The 20,935-nt window shown below is 38.1% G+C and overlaps 1 protein-coding gene across 2 annotated transcripts in view; it reads left to right on the top strand.

The window, feature by feature from the left end:
- The first annotated feature begins 896 nt into the window (after positions 1 to 896).
- IFI16 (interferon gamma inducible protein 16) overlaps positions 897 to 20,935 on the top strand; it is a 42,137-nt gene continuing 22,098 nt past the window's right edge. The window contains exons 1-6 of one of the 2 annotated variants that reach the window (XR_007719306.1): positions 897 to 1,201; positions 5,727 to 6,011; positions 6,930 to 7,045; positions 7,596 to 7,763; positions 9,169 to 9,591; positions 11,264 to 11,452. Coding sequence is in view for 1 of the 2 variants with exons in the window: in XM_050757824.1 (XP_050613781.1) it covers positions 5,747 to 6,011; positions 6,930 to 7,045; positions 7,596 to 7,763; positions 9,169 to 9,591; positions 11,264 to 11,452 (1,161 nt within the window). In the remaining variant the exon portion in view is untranslated. Of the gene's footprint in view, positions 1,202 to 5,726; positions 6,012 to 6,929; positions 7,046 to 7,595; positions 7,764 to 9,168; positions 9,592 to 11,263; positions 11,453 to 20,935 lie in introns of those variants that run through there. The other variant, XM_050757824.1, reaches the window with a different exon arrangement.

Raw genomic sequence — 20,935 nt, forward strand, 5'->3', positions numbered from 1 at the left:
GCACCACATCATCTGCTAGTTGACGCCATTTAGTTAACATCCTGGGGTTACGGCACTCTAAAGGGCATCCATTGTCCTTAACAGAGAAAAATGCACTGCTGAGCAAAGGATTAAACAGGCTCCTCATGCTGCCAGAAGTTCAGTGCATTTTCCGGGATTTTCAAGGCTTCGATGCTGTCATATTGTGAGCCCACTATCCACTTGTATTTATCCATGAATAATGCAGAAAACATGAGCAATCATGAATCTAATCATTGAAGTAAAGTAACCTAGTTATAGTCAAGAGGACAGCTAGTGTTAAACTCCTTCATATAAATTTGAGGAAGGGTTTACATATTCATAATGACTTTCTGATCTGGAAATCCCCCAGGTTTGTCAGTTATTAACAATTGGATGAATAATTCAGGTAGTATTTAAACAAACAGCGATTTCATAGCAGACGCTTCCCCACCCAGGAGATGCAGTAAAGTATTAGTAGCAATAGATGCTCCTACCAAGATCTCCTCCTGCCACTGCCACTCTGTGCACAGGAAAGGAGGGAGAAGAAGCCACCTTGCTTCTCTTATATTTGAGCATCATTTTAGACAATATAGGTCTCTAATGACCCACATGTAAGCCCGGCTGGGTAAGAAAGTTCTAATGTTGGAATTCCTTTCAGCTATTTAATTTTGTGGGAAAAAAAACTTATTTATTTGTATTTATATACATTTATGAGGTACAAGTGTAATTTCGTTACATGGACATATGGCATATTGGGGAAGTCAGAGATTTTAGTGTATACATCACCCGAAAAATGTTCACTGGACCCATTAAAGTAATTTCTCATCCCCCCACTTCCCCTCACCACACCCTCTAGCCCTTGCCAGCAGGAAACTGTTCATTTTCTCTGACTAACAGAAACGAAAGCTAAAAACACTGGTGGGAGGAGTCTCCACATTGCTCCTACTCCATTCTCTCTGGGGCAATAACAGAATAGGAGCAAGCCAGGACTAGTCAGCTAACTGACTCAACCAAGGCCTTTTTTCCTTGTTATCTTTGCACATACTTCATTTTCTTGGCATTTCTGAAGATTACAACATCCTGCAGTTCCGTTTCTGGGAACTTTACTGATTTATCTCCCCCCTCACACAAAATAATCATTGTTTTCTGCATTGCTGAAGATCTCAACATCTGGACTAGTGTTGAAAAAATTTCCAGTGAGGTGAGTACTGTTGCTGATTTTGTAAATATGATCTTGTTCCTTCCTTGAAGTCCCCAAAATCACAAGGGGACAATCAGTATTCGTTATTCAGGGTCATGGGGTGATGGGAGTAGGGCTGGGTATTCAGAAAAGTTGCCGAGTTGCTTGATAGGAATCCTTCATTTACTTAGGAAGATAACAGGATTCTTTTATTCCACCACAACTGAGGACTGAACAAGAGAAAATGCATTTTGACCACTGCAGATTTTAAAACTAATTCTCTGAGTGTGTATTGGCATAAGTTGGTACTTAGAAGAGGGCTTTGGTTATTTTGGCTGGAAGAAGCATTGGAAACTCGGTAGCTGTGGTGGGTTCTCAAGATAGTGATGTGAAAAAAGTATCATGAAAGAATATTAAGTAAAAAACACATCTGAACATAGAGGTGTATTATATGACATCATCTCAATTTTATAAAACATGAGAACAAATGTACACATAGAATAGAAAATCTTTTTAAGTTTCACAAACACAGTTATTCATGGTACGTGGTGTCTTAATATTTTCATAAATATGTTGATCTTTTACTTTAGCTCCATTCTACAGCGGGTGCTAGGGGCAGAATTTCAGTCATTTTGGAATTACTCTCTACCCTCCTGAAAGTTAATGACTTTTTTTTCCTTGTGGCAGGGTATAGGGGAGTGGAGGGGAAGTCAATTAGGAAAAGGTTACTATTGCTTACTTTTCAAATTTTTAAAAGATGTTTTCTATAGCCTGGTACAATATTTCATGTGTGCTTAAATGGAATGTGAGATTTTTAAATGTTGATTTCAGAATTTTATTAGATAAATGTTAAGTTTATTAATTGCGTTGTTCAAATTTATTATATCATTACAGATTTTTTTTATCTTGTTCGTTTAGTAATTGAAACATAAACTGAAATCTCCTATTATAAAGTTTGCTTTTTCGGCCGGGCACAGAGGTTCACGCCTGCAATCCCAGTACTTTGGGAGACCAAGGCGAGCTGATCACTTGAGGTGTCAGAGGTTCCAGACCAGCCTGGCCAGCCTGGCGAAACCCCATCTCTATTAAAAATACAAAAATTAGCTGGGTATGGTCGTGCGTGCCTGTAATCCCAGCTACTCAGGATACTGAGGCAGTAGAATCGCTTGAACCGGGAGGCAGAGGTTACAGTGAGCCGAGATTGTGCCACTACACTCCAGCCTGGGCAAGTGAGCAAGAAAAAAAAAACTGTCTCAAAAAAAAGAAAAAATGTTTTTTTTCCTTGTAGTGCTCTCACAATCACATATGTATGTGTACATATAATATACATTCACACACAAATATATGTATATAGAATCATGTAGACAAACAAGTACATACATATAAATATATGTGTGTGTAGTGATGTCTGTGCATGTGTGTATACGAAGAGAAATATATACTAATTATAGTACCACGAAGCACTATAAAATAATAAATAATATCATTACATAAATTAGATAAATTCATAACTAAAACTGTTATAATTTCCTAGGAATTGAACCTTTTATCATTATGTGGTATCTGAAGTTACTTTTGGGCTTAAGGTATATTTAAAGTTACACAAACATAGATAAACTGGCTTTCTTTAGTTATTCTTTGCAAGATAATTTTTAACAATTTTTTTCATTTTTTGTTAAGAACATGTATGTAGATTTCTTAAATCAAATTTGATGAAAGTTGTCAATTAACAGGTCAGACCTTTTAGGTATATGCTGGTAATTAACAATCTGCAATCTGTTCTTCAATTTATGACAAATTTATATCATCTCACTATCTAAGACAATTGCTTTAGTGTATTGTCATGCTTCTTTTTCTTCCCTCCCTTTACCATGCTGTTGTAATTTCTGTTTCTCTTCTCTTTGATCAGGGCTTTCTTTTTAAGGCATTAGGAGCACCTAAAAAAAGTTTATTTTTCACTCTTCTTATCTTTTGGCTGGCAGCATTTTTAATTTTATTCATTGTTTTCTTATTAAATATTATTTTCAATAGATGTTTTCTTGTGGCATGAGTCTTTGTCTTGCAAAAAGACTGCGGCCCTGAGTATCACAAAATAATTTTTGAGACTCTTCTATTTAAATATCATTGTGCCTAAATTAAAACTCTAAATGTAAAATTATATTTTCCCTTAAGACAAGATGAAAGCACCTATTCTGTGCAGTGGAGCTAGATAGATTTTGAAATTAAGAATCTGGAGGCTTCAGAAAGGCTATTTAGTGTATGTATTCTAAATACTGTCTTACTGGAAACTCCACTGGGATATAAATAATTACTCCAAAATCAAACACTAATACTGCAAAACAAAACCTGTGAACGTTCACATTTAAGTGAAATAAAGATTATACATAGCCTACTGTCATCCCAAATCTGGTTTTATTTTGCAAATAAATTGTGCTGTCACACTTGTTTAGAAACATGTGCTCGGTGCCACAAAGAAAAACCAGCACTTAAACAGGAAATTTCTCAGCAAAGCATATTTGCTTCTACAGAAGGGTGCTGCCTGCGTCAGTCACAACGCACAGTCTGAGCTGACCAGATTGGCTACTGCTTTAAATTGTGCAGGGCTAATTAGGCAGGAAGGAAGAGACTGTGCCTTAACAATTAGGCGGGAAGGCCTGTCTGGGGCGTGGCAAAGGAGGAAAGGGTTGTTTATAGAACAAGAAAGAACAGGAAAGTTTGAAGAGGAACTTATTGTTTCTAGCACACTCACAAAATAAGTCAAAACTTTCCACTGAAAAATTTTTTTTTTTGGTTTTGCAATTGATATGGAACTTTGGACCAGTATTATATAAAAACGATTCCATTGTCCTGCTTCGGACAGTTTTGATATAGCGATTCACTTTCAATTTGATTCTTGAATCTTTGTAGGTGATCTATACAGAGTAGTTTTGTTTATTATATTCTTCAGTTTCACTATAATGTGTTTTTGTATAGATTTTACCTTCATTCTCTGGACGTTTTCAATCCAAGGATCCTCCTGTTCTCATAAGAACGAAGCAATTTTTTTTTTTGATGGAATCTCGCTCTGTCACCCAGGCTGGAGGGCAGTGGCACGATCTCCGCTCACTGCAACCTCCATCTCTTGGGTTCAGGCGATTCTCCTGCCTCAGCCTCCTGAGTAGCTGGGACTGCAGGTGTGTGCCACCACACCTGGCTAATTTTTTGTATTTTCAGTGGAAATGAGGTCTCACGATGTTAGCCAGGATGCTCTTGATCTCCGGACCTCCTGATCCGAACGCCTTGGCCTTCCAGCATGCTGGGATTACAGGTGTGAGCCACCACGCCTGGCCCAATTAATAGCCCCTGAAATTTAAATACCTTGGTTATACAAAAGATACACAAAGACATCATTCCCAAACTTAAAAAAATTCATTAATTAAAAATTTTTGGAATCCATATCTTGCACTGTCATCATGGAAATATACAGGTGTTAAGAGGTCAAGAGGAGTGACACTCTGTCCGTAAGGGGACTCTGAAAAATCTACCAGGAGACAAAGCCTCAGTTGAGTCTTAAGGTTGTATGGGAAGTAGTCAAAGAAAGAAATGTGGGAATGGCTTTCCAGGCAATAAGCAGGAACTAGAAAAGTCATGAGGCATGAAGACACAAGGTGTCTGGCATCCTTGTGAAGCATAGCTACAAGGAATACAAAAGTACTAGGAGCAAAAAAGATGCAGCTTCTTCAACATTTTCTGAGAGAGTATAGGAAGCAAGGAATTTTTGGAAAGAAAAAGGAGAAATATTGAAGGATTTCAGTGGAATATAAATGTGGCTTATCGAGAGAAAACTGGTTGTGCAAAAAGAAATAATTAGGCAAATCAAGTCTGAAATAAGAAAAATAAAACAACCAATAAAATAATTTCAGTGAATAAATACTGTGATGCTGCACTAGAAAGCATGCAGATTTTCAGCAAAGTGATGGTTTTATGGGTACAGAGAACAGAAGCCATGGTCCAGCACCAAAGAAGGGAGGATGTTAATGACAGCCAACTAGGGAAGAGTCAAGGAGAATAGTGTCGGTGCCCCAGCATGAAACTGTAGCGCTGTAGCAGAAGGTTATTCATATAAGGTGGGAGGCTGCAGCCCATTTATACCTAGGCCACTCCAGTCATACCAGGTGTGGGAAGATTTAAGAAACAGCAGGCGGGATCTGGGGAATAGGCTCCAGCCCTAGTAAAGGATAAGAAGAGGAACCAAGGGCTTTGACACTGCAGAGCTCACACACTAAACACTGAGACAATTGCTTGTTCTCAGACCTCCCTCTAACAACTGGACCCAACTCAACTATCCTCATTCAAAGGGAAGAATTTCTTAGACATTCCTAAAGAAACAGTTCTTCACTCAATTTCTACAGTAACACATTTGGTCATTAAGTCCCTCTTTATCACACATATTCATGAACAACTCTTTCATATGGGCCACTGACTCACATAGTCATACATTGTCTTATACATGTGTATATAAATTGTCTTATACACGTGTAACACTGTATACCATTTTCTCTTGTAGGCTCACTTATATCTGTAAAGATGGAAAAAAAATACAAGAACATTGTTCTACTGAAAGGATTAGAGGTCATCAATGATTATCATTTTAGGATGGTTAAGTCTTTACTGAGCAAGGATTTAAAACTTAATGTAAAAATGAGAGAAGAGTATGACAAAATTCAGATTGCCGACTTGATGGAAGAAAAGTTTCGAGGTGATGCTGGTTTGGGCAAACTAATACAAATTTTCAAAGATATACCAACACTTGAAGACCTGGCTGAAACTCTTAGAAAAGAAAAGTTAAAAGGTAATTGGGAAGAGGGAACACCCACTCCCTGCAACCATCCCCAAACCCCCCCAACCTTGATTAGACCCCCACCTCGGCCATACTTGAGATGTGTTTTCCCCAATTTGTGACTCAACTGCTGAGACAATGTGGGTACTTCAGAGGCCAACAAGTTGACAACTTAGGGCATTCCATTACTGGTGTGGATTGATGGATTTCAGAGTGTCTATTTGGGATCAGTGAAAGAACAAAAGTGAGAGGGAGTTGAAGGGGGACTGAGACTTCCAGTATATTAGAAAGCTCATATAATAATAAAATCATAAAAATTGTTGTTTAAATTCAAAATATGTACATTTAGTCAATTAATGTATCTGTTCTATTGAGACTATTTAACCCTTTATAATTTAAAAAAATGCAGTACTTAAATGTGAGCCTGACTCTCAGAAGTCTGATCTCCCCTCTTGTTGTATCAAGTTAAAAAAGAAGGATTTTAAAAAGTCTAAGTTCAAAATCAGTGTATCCTACCTCATGGAAACCTTTGGCTGATTTCTATAATTTAAATAGCTTACCTAGGGAATGTGACCTATCAGTGTGTGTCATGAAAACATTTGTTTTTAAAAGGAAATGATAGGAGAACCACACTGTGAAAGGGTTGACTGAAGCACATGGAGTTCAGAGAACAGGAAGCATGTGCTCAGTGCACAGGGGAGGAGTGAGGAAAGTGCTGAGGAGCATGAGTCAGTGCCTGCACCTGTCTTGTGACTGCTGGCCTCCTTGAGGCCAGGCTGGGCTAATGCAGTAGAGGTAGACTGAAGCACAGCCGAACCCTCAAGCAGGAACTGAGAGCAAATTGTATTGAAACTGCTTCAGCTGTCGGAGGTCGTTTATATGTCTTCTTTTTTTCTGCATTGGTTGTGAATAAAATTGAATCTATTCCAGTAAAACAACTAGCCCCATCAAGAAAGAGGAAGAATGAAGTCGATCCTGCTTCACCTGCACCCTCCACAAGTGGCACTGTCAACACTGAAGGAGCAGAGGCAACTCCTGGAGCTCAGGTAAGCTTTAGGGAGAGGAGCAGGCTTCAAGTCCCACAGAGGAAGCTCTGCTACGGCTCTTCCACTCAACTTCTCCAGTAGGCAGTTATTTCTTCATGCTTCCCATCAAGTTTCAGATTTACCATATTGTATGATAACTTAACATCTTTTTGATAATCAAAGCAATGAGCCAAACACATGAGTAAACATAATGTAAATATATATAACATAAATGTGATACCTTCATTCTAGTAGAGTGGAGTGTCAACATGACAGTCAGGTAAGTAAATACTTCGTCCATGTGTATAAAAACCTACTTTTTCTAATCCCAAGTCAACGCATCCCATAACAGAAATAATTAGAGAAATAATGTGTATAACATTCTCCGCTTTCTTCGTTTAATGAAACCATCTATGCCCACCTCTTACAACTGACCAGAGATGGGCAGCAAGCTCTCAAGTTTCTAAGAAACATCTTCTTAGGAATAATAAAACTACTATCCAATAACGAAAATGTGCTCTACTTCAATTGGCACTGAAAACGAATAACAGAAATATCAAACCACTTGCAGAAAAGAAAAAAACCAACCAAAGAGAAGGCTGGAACGAAAGGGAGTAAGATGTCCGAGGAGCAGACTCAGCCTCCTTGTCCTGCAGGAGCCGGCTTGTCCGCAGCCGTGGGCCATTCCCCACCTCCCAAGACCTCATCATCAGCTCCACCCAACACTTCCTCAGCTGAGGTACACTCTTCCTGGTCCCGTTTCGCTTTGTTTTTTTCAACCCAAAGTAAAGGACTGATTTCATCTGTTACTTAAAAATTGCGTTGATAATTTGCTAGTTAATCAAATGTACGTATTGAGAAAACACTACATTTTGATCTTTTGCTTCCACAGGGATACTTGATGAACTTGACATTATCTCTGACTGCGGGAAGTTTTCTGTTCTGTGTTGTTTGGGGAAGGGAGAGAGAGCTGTGGAGTACAGAACTGTCAGCTGTGGGCTCGCTGTCTACTGTATTCCGTGTCAGACCTCTCCAGCACCTGTTAGTTTGTGAATGAGGTTATCCATACCTTCAGCACTTTTTCTTATAAACAACCCCCCTGCATTAAAAGTGTTCTATTGCAATTCAAGGAGACTGAGATGTTAAAGAGAAAATACATTAAAGAAAACCCACTCTGAGCCCCAGGTTTCTGTTAGCATGCTACCTGCTAGAGCCCTGACACTGAGAAAGGCGATGGTAGTGGGAATGACACTCCGCAGAGCGTCTCCAGTCTGAGCCTACTGAGATGATGGCATTCTGAGGGGTTGATCGCACATGTGTTCTCACCCGCTGTAAGCCAGCTGAATCTTGGGTAGAAACACTACGAGATGTGCTCTTAAAATTGCCCTGTCTGCACTGTTGATAACTGAACACTCTTCACGTCTGTAGTTTGTGGTGGGCACCATTTTTCATTTTAAGTGTCATTTAACTTTGTCTATTTTTAGGCTCTGGCACTTTAAGCTGGTAAGAGAAATAGTATAAGAAATTATTTCATTCTAAAATGTATTATTTATCTATTTACTGTTGTTGTTGTTGAGACAGAGTCTCGCTCTGTCACCCAGGCTGAAGTGCTGTGGCACGATCTCGGCTCCCTGCAGCCTCCATCTCCCGAGTTGCTGGGATTACAAGCGCCTGCCACACCTGGCTAATTTTTGTACTTTTAGTAGAGCCAAGGTTTCACCATTTTGGCCAGGCTGGTCTCGAACTCCTGAACTCAGGTGATCCACCCGCCTCGGCCTTCCAAAGTGCTGGGATTATAGGTATGAGCCACCGCGCCTGGCCCTAAAATTTATTTTAAGTTACTTCATGACACTGGCTTTCAGTATCCGCTGGTCTTATGTTGTTCTTATGCTTTATTTCTTAAGGATGATTCTGTTTAGAGAAAGGTCATCTTTTCACTATATGGTCTCCTCTATTACTTCCTCTTGCTATTATACCAGTTTAAGGTATCTTCTGCCCTGGCTAGCAATCCCTGTCTATCCTGACTCCAGCTCTAAACATCCGTGCAAGTTTTGGGGCCCTATGTTATACTGAGGTCACTGAATAGCAGTTCTGTATTTCTCAATCAGACATTTTTCTTTGTTCTCCTGTGCTATCATACACAGAACCCGAAAACAGTGGCCAAATGTCCGGTAACTCCCAGAAAAAATATTCTCCAAAAGGGCCCAGTGATAGTGAAGGTACTGAGTACAACGAAGCCATTTGAATACGAGACCCCAGAAATGGAGAAAAAAACAATGTTTCATGCTACAGTGGCTACACAGACACAGTTCTTCCATGTGAAGGTTTTAAACACCAACTTGAAGGAGAAATTCAATGGAAAGAAAATCATCGTCATATCAGATTATTTGGAATATGATAGTCTCCTAGAGGTCAACGAAGAATCTTCTGTATCTGAAGCTGGTCCTAACCAAATGTTTGAGGTTCCAAATAAAATCATCAACAGAGCAAAGGAAACTCTGAAGACTGATATTCTTCACAAACAAGCTTCAGGAAATATTATATATGGGATATTTATGCTACATAAGGTAAGTCCTCAAAATTTTTTTGTTTCATTTTTCCACCAACACCTAAAATTAAAAGCCTTGATGTGTGAGATGAAGCTTTGCCTATAAACTGGATATTGGAATCCAGGACTCTGAAGACTGATGGCAGGTGGATAAAAACTTCTCTGAAGATAAGACTGGGATTAGGGGACCTGTTAATGTTTCTTTCCCATGTTCTCCATCCCAGAACATTAAACTTAGGTCTTTACGGTAATGTTCACTGAGAAACCTTAAGACTTTATCAGTTGTTATTATCTATGCTAAGTGATCAAGGACAGTGTGAGGTCTACATCCATACACATGTAACACTAAGTTTATCCCTTTGGTTGTTATTCTACTGTTGTAAAAATCACATTGTTTTTATTTTGAATGAAGTATTGTCCTCTGAGGCTTGAGTTCTGGTTGTGACAGTCAGAATAAGAAATCAATTGACTACTCATGGCTGGAAAACAAATGCAGAAAGTAGGTAGGACAGTGTTCTGATCAAATGAAATGGAACAATTGGGAAATATGAATTTGGATGATACTTGGAAAATCAGGTAATCTAAATTTGTCATTTATATATAAGTAACAAAAAAAATAGAGCACAGAGTGCTTTTCCTGATATGTTCCAGTCCAAATTCATGAAACTAGTTAGCATGAGACATTCAACCCCCCCAAAAAAGCATCTATTCTCTGCTATTGATTCAAGCAATTTCTTGTCTGATCAATATTCACTATCCATTATATTTGTTTCCTAGAACAAGCCATGTAACCTGCATTACTTTCTGTACATACTCTTTTTGTTCATTTTTTGAGACGGAGTCTCGCTCTGTCGCCCAGGTTGTAGTGCAGTGGCGCGATCTCGGCTCACTGCACCTTCGCCTCCTGGATTCAAGCTATTCTCCTGCCTCAGCCTCCTGAGTAGCTGGGACTATAGGTGTCTGCCACTATGCCTGGCTAATTTTTTGTATTTTTAGTAGAGACGAGGTTTCACCATGTTAGCCAGGATGGTCTCGGTCTCCTGACCCTGTGATCTGCCTGCCTCGGCCTCCCAAAGTGCTAGGATTACAGGCATGAGCCACTGCGCCCGGCCTATGTACACACTCTTAAAAAGATGATTCTTATAAACCCAATTCTAGAATGATGAGTAATAGCGAAAAGCTGGAATGTTTGAGCTCAAGGACTTGGTTTCAGGAGGGGGTACAAATATTGAAAGAGACTCAGTAAATGCAGAAGGTAGAAAAAGTAATTAGAGAGTTACTAAAAGCTTGCTTTTTCTTACAGATTCCTCGTCATTCACTGAATAAATAGTTGTAGCAGATATCCATTCTTTTTGCATAGGGCCAGGGACCTAAAAAGGCTATCAGAGATTTCAGCTTCCTCGGTATCAAGGTGCCATGGGAAGCATAGCTGCCCTGGAGGTGAAAGCAGTAGAAATTTGGAAGAAAACTCATTGTTCTAGAACTCTCATAGAAATACCTCAGATAGGAAAGACTTAAACAAAAAGGATATTGAGGGAGGGCTCTCTGCAAAGATCTGGCCTAAGATATATGCATATCTGTACTAGGAGTTGCTGTCCTGCGTCTTGTTTAACTCTCTTACAAGGGACTTTAGCCCATATGTGGTTGTTATTAATTACATTCTCAGGAACAGAATATTAATTTTGTTACAGAAAACAGTAAATCAGAAGACCACAATCTATGAAATTCAGGATGACAGAGGAAAAATGGATGTAGTGGGGACAGGACAATGTCACAATATCCCCTGTGAAGAAGGAGATAAGCTCCAACTTTACTGCTTTCGACTTAGAAAAAAGAACCAGATGTCAAAACTGATTTCAGAAATGCATAGTTTTATCCAGGTAAGAATTAAATAGGCAAATATTAGTTTTCCAAAGTGGAAATGATTTGCTTTAAGTTTTGGTAAAAACAAATTTGTAGGTTTTTTTACAGAGTTCAGCAGGAGGCATGAGAAAACAGATGTTCTCCTTGTACTCACATTTACTTTTTTTAATTATTTTTTTTCTGGATGGAATGATATGATAGGAAGGATACATTTTTAAAAAGAAAGAAAAGCTGAACTTTATTGAAGAAATTAAACTCTGAATTTTATATAAACTTTTAAGTGATTGTAGGGTTGGGATTTAAAATTACATGTTCTCCATTTGTAAATTCGAAAATGTCGTGTGTGTGTATGTGTGTGTGTGTGAGATACTTTCTATTTGTAACATGAAAATACACATATGTGTGTATTTAGTGATCCATAAAAATACCTAGTCTGAAAATTAAAATTATTTCCAGTGATCAAAATTATGTCCCGCTGACAAAGTTGTATACAAAGGAGGCTCTCTAATTTGTTAATTTGAATTCAAATATTAACCTGTTAAGTTTCCTTACAGTACATGATTTTACACTGTTGCCATTTTGAATGTTTTTAATTATTTATTTCAGTAGGTTTTTGAGAAACAGGTGGTGCTTCGTTATAGGAATAAGTTCTTTAGTGGTGATTTGTGACATTCTGATACACCCATCGTCCAAGCAGTGTACACTGTACCCAATGTGTAGTGTTTTATCCCTCACCCCCCTCCCACTCTTTCCCTTGATTCCCCAAAATCCACTGTATCATTCTTATGCCTTTGTGTTCTCATAGCTTACCTCCCACTTATGAGTGAGAACATACAATGTGTGGTTTTCCATTCCTGACTTACTTCACTTAGAATAATGGTCTCCAATTCCATCCAGGTTGCTGTGAATGCCATTAGTTTGTTCCTTTTTGTGGATGAGTAATAGTATTCCACGGTGTATACCTACCCCATTTCTTTATCCATTTGTTTTGATGGGCATTTGGACTGGTTCCATATTTTTGCAATTGTGAATTGTGCTGCTGTAAACATGCATATGCAATGATCTTTTTTTGTATAATGACTTCTTTTCCTCTGAGTAGATACCCAGTAGTGGGATTGCTGGATCAAATGGTAGATCTGCTTTTCAGTTTTTTTTTGTTTTGTTTTGTTTTTTTGTTTTTGAGATGGAGTCTCGCTCTGTCGCCCAGGCTGGAGTGCAGTGGCGCGATCTTGGCTCACTGCAAGCTCCGCCTCCCGGGTTTACGCCATTCTCCTGCCTCAGCCTCCGGAGTAACTGGGACTACTACAGGCGCCTGCCACCCCGCCCGGCTAGTTTTTTGTATTTTTTAGTAGAGACGGGGAGTTTCACCGTGTTAGCCAGGATGGTCCCGATCTCCTGACCTCGTGATCCGCCCGTCTCGGCCTCCCAAAGTGCTGGGATTACAGGCTTGAGCCACCGCGCCCGGCCAGCTTTTCAGTTCTTTAAGGAATCTGTACACTGTTTACTACAGTGGTTCTACTAGTTTACATTCCCACCAGCAGTGTAGAAGTGTTCCCTTTTCACCACATCCATGCCAGCGTCTATTTTAACAATTTTTTTGATTATGGTCATTCTTGCAGGAGTAATGTGGCATCATTTTGTGATCATTAGTGATATTGAGCGTTTTTCTTTACCTTGTTGGCTATTTACATATATTCTTTTGAGAATTGAATATTCACGTCCTTAGTCCACTTTTTGATGGGATTGTTTGTATTTGAAATGCTTGTTCCCCGGTGCCATAAAGAAATAGTATTTGAATATAAATTTAATTTTTTCAACAAGGCCATTTTTATAGTTTTTGTAGAAAGGGTACACTAGCCAGCAGTTTTGCCACAAGAGTATACCAAACAAAGGAGACAAGGTCATTTATAACCTGAGGCATCCACCCTACTGCAGCGTTCAGTTTCCATTGGCTGGAACGGGACCTCACATTTTGTTTTTGTCCCAGCTGGCTAGCAACTTAGAACTTTTTAAAAGAGGCAAAGGCAGAGGAGAGCAAAGGAAGGTGGAAGTAACTTGTGGAATGTTGAGAAAGGTAAAAACGCCTTTAAATAAGGAAGAGGAACAGGCTATGACCTAATGCTTGTTTGGATCAGTATAAGCATGTTAGGTCAAATATTTAGGCTAAATTGTGGGAGCTAAGAACATAAAGTACATTGATTTTTTTATTACACCTAGTAGATATTTAAGAATGTTAGCACAGGTCTTTGAATACATTTTGCCTTTAAGAGAAGTTACTACTTATTTCTAATTAGATGAGGAGGAAAGTTTTTGAGGAGGAACCTCTACTTTTTTATAATTTCCCCTCTTTTTATTTCATAATTCTTCTTTAAACTTGTTTAATATGTTTTGACTTAATTGTTTTGTTTGTCCTTTTAAAAGAAGTCATTTTTCAGAATAGGGTAGAGGAGAGTTAGGAGCTGCCTCTGTAAGAGTAGCAGAGATAAGTTTTTGTGTAAAGTTTCGAAGGCAGTGAATAATATAACACCCTACAAGAATAAGTACGCCAATAACAAGAGCGAACAAGGTGAGAATTGAAGTTAAAAAATTTTTTATCCACTGAACCAATGTTTTATTATTTTAGAAAAAGGGTTATTTATTTTAGAATTGTTGGCAAGTTTATTGGATAGGGCTGTTAATCCTTGTAACACTTTTGTTATAGTTTTATCGGGGCAGTATTTTTAGGAACAAAGGTATAACATTGAGTTTTAATTATGACCCAAATATCTTCTTATTTTGCTAATATTATATTTAAAGCTATTTTATTTTTCTAGGCCATCTGGCTGGTAGGTCCTAATTGCTTAGCTTTCTCTTTGATGGCGTCCTCAGTGTAATTTATGAATCGTTGCTGATCATAATAGATACAGTTTATTTAGTCTACTTTTTAAAAAAATGTATAGTTACTTACCAGAACAACGTGGATTTAAATTCTGCAGCTATTTGATTTTGTGCTTTACACTTATTTGGCACTTCTCATAGGACCTTAATAGCATTATGTAAACCTAAGGATTAAAGGACTCATGAGGAGTTTCCTTTGGCCTGCCGTGTCTTGTTTTTACTTTTTTTATTTTAGACTGGTGAAATACCAGGGTGAAGGGGATAGCCAATTGATTAGAGCATAAGTACTGCTCCAATTATTTGGCAGAGTGTCTAGAGAAAGGTCCTCTATAATACCACCATACATTTGCTTGGGGATGGCTAAGTGTGGACTGATGGACAAGCTCTTGGAAAGGCTTGAGCTCCTTGCATCCTTTTATGCTTCTAAGGAACACCAGATTTTCTTCTTGCCATGAGAGGCAACTAATAAACCTGGCATTCAGAGGTGGAAGCCAGACTGCCCTCGGGGACGGCCCCCCAGGGTGTTGAATTTCAGGAAATAGCAGATAGAGAGCTCGGCATGATGGATTAGCCTAAGCCATGGGATTTTGCAAGACAGCCACCATACAGTCCATTTCTGGTCGAAGAGGAGACCATCCGAGTAGAAAGGGGATAATCTGAACCTCTGGCCTTCCATGCATACAGGCGTAATAATCATTTTTGTTTAAAGTACAAACAGAATATTTAATTCATTCCAGCCAGGCATTTGCATCTTGATACATTGTCTTGATGACTAAAGTCTGTCTTAGATCTCTTATTTTTACAACAGACACCCTAGTTTTATTATTAGATATAGGAGCAACCGTTGTGGGATCTAGAACAGAGCCTACTGAAGAAGGGGAAGATGGGGGAATCATGCTTATTTTTAAAATACCTAGGGGGTCTTTTTCATTTATGTTAATCCCCGTACCATAGAAGCGACTAACGGCAGGTCTAGAGTTAGTTAAGGTGGAGGTGGTGATAAAGAGAAGGACAGGGTTACATTGATAAGGCTGCCAGTTAGTGAAGTAGATGAAGGGTTTTAGATCTGCACAAACCTTTTTTGTGGAAGTATAACTTTGCTCTTGAGTAGTTTAAAGGATGTAGTCCCATTTATTACAAGGTTGCCAGGCTGTAGGAGCAGAAAATCGGTGTCTTGGCTGCAGGTGATCACAACGTTGAGTGATTGAGTAATTGACAACTGTCAATTAGAGGACCGGGACATAAATATTTGTGTGAAAAGGCTAGCTGGAAATCTTTTTTATTTCCACAAAGTATGACAAAACAAGCATTAAAGGCAATGGTCTAAGGTGAGTTAGACTTAGTTACATTTATAACAAAGGAGCTAACAACAAATTTTAAAAAGAAAAAACAATATAAAAGATATATTTAAATGAAACTTTCTTTAACTTTAACTTAGTAGGGCTTAATCTTAGTACGGTAACCCATAATTCTAACGAAGAAGATGTTTTCTTGATTCGAATATGATGGGTCCATTCTTCCTCAGCTGTGCAGACGGCAGTCTCAGTGGTTAACAACATAAGATAGGGTCTTTCCCAGGATGGCTCGTTTTTTTTGTTTTGTTTTGTTTTGTTTTGTTTTGTTTTGGTCTTTTAATAAGAACATGGTTTTCAGGCTGGTGCTGGTGTACTGGAAATTCTAGGGGTAGTACCTGTGCTAAAAGCCTTTTAGTTCTGAGGGAAAAGAAAGTGGAAAATAAGTATATAATTTTTGTTGCATATCCCGGGGCTTGAAGCCCCATGGTGACGCCTTCCGCTCCATTCTTGCTCAGGGCTGCCCAAAGATTGCTGCGGCCCTGCCCCCTCTTGAGGCCTTGGCCTTCTTGTGGCCTTCACCGCCCCTGCGTGCTATGGCCTTGGGGATGAGGGGCGTTGTGACTTACCCCGCCATCCTTGGGACTTAAAAAAAATAAACACCATTTTATATTTGACTATTTTTTGTGTACTTTTATACTAAATAAGTTAAATTTTACCTTTATAGTAATGTGCTATTAATGTTAAATTTAATTTTAATAAAATCTTGTAGACATCATTAATTCAATTTTAATGTCTGACTATAAAGTAAAACTTTTATAGACTCATTTTAATTTTTTATATTTGTTTTTTTCTTACTGATTTGTTTGAGTTCTTCATAGATTCTGGATACTAATCCTTTGTCAGATACATAGTTTGTGAATATTTTCTCCCACTCTGTGGGTTGTCTGTTTACTGATTGTTTCTCTTGCTGCACAGAAGCTTTTTAGCTAAATTAAGTCCCATCTATTCATCTTTGTTTTTGTTGCATTTGCTTTTGGGTTCTTAGTCGTGAAGTCTTTGCCTAAGCCAATGTCTAGAAGGGTTTTTCCGATGTTTTCTTCTAGAATCTTTATGGTTGCTGGTCTTAGATTTAAGTTCTTGATCCATCTTGAGTTGATTTTTGTATAAGGTGAGAGATGAGGATTCAGTTTCATTCTTCTACCTGTAGCTTGCCAATTATCCCAGCACCATTTGTTGAATAGCATGTCCTTTCACCACTTTATGTTTTTGTTTTCCTTGTCAAAGATCAGTTGGCTATAAATATTTGGGTTTGTTTCTGGGTTCTCTATTCTGTTCCATTGGTCTATATGCCTATTTTTATACCCAGAACCATGCTGTTTTGGTGACTATGGCCTTATAGTATAGTTTGAAGTCAGATAATAGGATTCTTCATGATTTCTTCCTTTTGTTCTTTTTCCTTAGTTTTGCTTTGGCTATGTGGGCTGTTTTTTGGTTCCATATGAATTTTAGGATTTTTTTTTTCTAGTTCTGTGAAGAATGATGGTGGTATTTGGATGGAAATTGCACTGTATTTGTAGATTGCACTTCATCAGGTGTATGTATATGCCAAAATTTATCAGATTTTATACTTCCAATGTATGCACTGTGTTATATGCCAGTTATGCCTCAATAAATCTGTTTTAAAAACATCAGGAAAATGTATCCTGTTTTCTTCTTTTGTTTTTTTGTTTTGTTTTGTTTTGTTTTTGACGAAGTCTCACTCTTGTCCCCCAGGCTGGAGTGCAATGGCGCGATCTCGGCTCACTGCAACCTCCGTCATTTGGGTTCAAGTGATTCTCCTGCCTCAGCCTCTTGAGTAGCTGGGATTACAGGCGCTTGCCACCACACCCAGCTAATTTTTGTATCTTTAGTAGAGACGGGGTTTCACCATGTTGGCCAGGCTGGTCTCAAACTCCTGACCTCAGATGATCCGCCTGGCTCAGTCTCCCAAAGTGCTGGAATTATAGGCGTGAGCCACTATGCCCGGCCAGTATGGTCATTTTCACAATATTGATTCTACCCATCCCCGAGCATAGGATGTGTTCCATTTGTTTGTGTTGTCTATGATTTCTTTCAGCAGTGTTTGTAGTTTTCCTTGAGAGGTCTTTCACTTCCTTGGTTAGGTATATTCCTAAGTGTTTTGTTTTGTTATTTTATTTTATTTTATTATTTGCAGCTATTGTGAAAGTGGTTGAGTTCTTGATTTCATTCTTAGCTCGGTTGCTGGTGGTGTATAGCAGAGCTACTGATTTTCATACTTTAATTTTGCATCCTGAAACTTTGCTTGAAACTTTGCTGAATTCGTTAACCAGTTCTAGGAGCTTTTTGAATGAGTCTTTAGGGTTCCCCAGGTATATAATCATATCAGCAGCAAACAGTGACGGTTTGACTTCCTCTGTACCGATTTGGATTTCCTTTATTTGTTTCTTTTGTCTGATGCTCTGGATAGGACTTCCAGTACTATGTTGAATAGAAGTGGTGAGAGTAGTCATCCTTGTCTTGTTCCAGTGCTTAGGGGGAATGCTTTCATTTTTCCCTGTTCAGTATAATGTTGGCTGTGGGTTTGTCATAGATGGCTTTTATTACCTTAAGGTGTATCACTTCTATGCCAATATTGCTGAGGGTTTTAATCATAAAGTGATGCTGGATTTTGTCAAATGCTTTTTTTATGTGTGTCTACTTAGATGATCAGGTGATTTTTGTTTTTAATTCTATTTTTGTGGTGTATCACATTTATTCACTTGTGTATGTTAAACCATCCCAGCGTCCCTGGTATGAAACTGACTCAATCATGGTGGACTATCTTGACATGCTGTTGGATTCTCTTAGCTAGTATTTTGTTAAAGATTTTTGCATCTATGTTCATCAAGGATATTGGTATGTAGTTTTTTTGTTGTTGTCATTATGTCCCTTCCTGGTTTTGGTATTAGGGTGATACTGGCTTCATAGAATGATTTAGGGAGGATTCTCTCTTTCTCTATCTTGTGAAATAATGTCAATAGGATTGGTACCAATTCTTCTTTGAATGTCTGATAGAATTTAGCTGTGAATCCATCTGGTCCTGAGCTTTTATTTATTGGAAATTATTTTTTATTACCATTTCAATCAAACTGCTTATTATTGCTTCATTCAGAGTTTCTATATCTTCCTGGTTTAACCTAGGAGGGTTGTATATTTTCAGAAATTTATCCATCTCCTCTAGGTTTTCTACTTTATGCACATAAAGATGTTCATAGTACCCTTGAATGATCTTTTGTATTTGTGTGATATCAGTTGTAATATTTCTCATTTTGTTTTAAATTGAACTTATTTTGATCTTCTCTCTTCTTTTCTTGGTTAATTTCACTAACGGCCTATCAATTTTATTTACTTTTTCAAAGAACCAGCTTTATGTTTCATTTATCTTTTGTGTTGTTCTTTGTTTGTCTGTCAGAATTTCATTTAGTTCTGCTTTGATCTTTGTTATTTCTTTTCTTCTGCTGCATTCTGGTTTGGTTTGTTCTTGTTTCTCTGGTTCCTTGAGGTATGACTCTAGATTATCTATTTGTACTCTTTCAGGCCTTTTGATGTAGGCATTTAATGCTATGAACTTTCTTCTTAGCATCACCTTTGTTGTATCTCAGAGGTTTTATAGGTTGTGTCTCTATTACCGTTCATTTCAAAGAATTTTTTAGTTTCCATTTTGATTCATTATTGACTCAATGATCATACGGGAGCAGGTTATTTAATTTCCATGTATTTGCATGGTTTTAAGGTTCCTTTTAGAGTTGAGTTCCAATTTTATTCCACTGTAGTCTGAGAGAGTACTTGATTTTTTTTAATTTTTGAGACTTGTTTTGTGGACTATTATATGGCCTATTGTGGAGAATATTCCATGTGCTGATGAAAAGAATGTATATTCTGCAGTTGTTGGGTAGAATGTTCTGTAAACATCTGTTAAATCCATTTGTTGTAGGGTATAGCTTAAGTCCAAAAATTTTTGTTTGTTGACTTTCTGTCTTGATGACTTGTCTAGTACTTTCAGTGGAGTATTGAAGTCAACCAGTATTATTGTGTTGCCATCTATCTTATTTCTTAGGTTTAGTAGTAATTGTTTTATAAATTTGGGAGCTCCAGTGTTAGGATTGTGATATTTTCCTGTGGGACTAGTTCTTTTAGCATTATATAATGTCCCTCTTTGTCTTTCTTAACTGCTATTGCTTTAAAGTTTGTTTTGTCTGATGTAAGAATAGCTACTCCTGCTCCCTTTTGGTGTCCTTTTGCATAGAGTATCTTTTCCTACCCCTTTACTTTATGTTTATGTGAGGCCTTATGTGTTAGGTGAGTCTCTTGAAGACAGTAGATACTTAGTTGATGAATTCTTACTCATTTTGCCGTTCTGTATGTTTTAAGTGGAGCATTTTGACCATTTACATTCAGTGTTAGTATTGAGATGTGAGGTACTATTCTATTCATCATGCCATTTGCTGCCTGAGTATCTTACTTTTTTAATACTGTGTGGTTGTTTTATAAGTCCTACAACATTTATGCTTTAGATGTTTTATGTCCTATTTTGGTGTATTTTGAGGATTCATTTCAAGATTTAGAGCTCTTTTCAGCAGTTCTTGTAGTGCTGTCTTGGTAGTGGCTATTCAGCATTTGTTTGTCTGAAAAAGACTTGATCTTTCCTTCAGTTATGAAGCTTAGTTTCACTAGATACACATTCTTGGCTGATAATTTAGAAGGCTAAAGATAGTACTCCAAACCTTCCTAGTTTGTAGGGTTTCTGTTGAGAAATCTGCTTTTAATCTGATAGGTTCCTTTATAAATTACCTGATACTTTGCTTCACAGCTCTTAAGATTCTTTTCCTCGTCTTGACTTTAGAATGCCTGGTGATTATGTGCCTAGGTGATGATCTTTTTGCAAGTATTCCCTGGGTGTTCTTTGAGCTTCTTGTATTTGGATGTCTAGATCTCCAGGAAAGTCAGGGAAGTTTTCCTCAATTAATCCCTCAAATATGTTTTTCAAACTTTTAGATTTCTCTTCTTCCTCGGGAACACCAGTTATTCTTAGGTTTGGTTGTTTAACAGAATCCCAAACTTCTTGGAGGCTTTTTCATATATATATATTTTTTTTGAGACAGACTTTCACTCTTGTTGCCCAGGCTGGAGTGTAATGGGGCGATCTCGAATCACTGCAACCTCCACCTCCCAGGTTCAAGCAATTCTCCTGCCTCAGCCTCCGTAGTAGCTGGGATTACAGGTGCCTGCCACCATGCCCAGCTAATTTTTTGTATTTTTAGTAGAGAC

This window comes from Macaca thibetana, chromosome 1, assembly GCF_024542745.1.
Source record: "Macaca thibetana thibetana isolate TM-01 chromosome 1, ASM2454274v1, whole genome shotgun sequence".
In the NCBI taxonomy this organism is placed as follows: domain Eukaryota; kingdom Metazoa; phylum Chordata; class Mammalia; order Primates; family Cercopithecidae; genus Macaca; species Macaca thibetana.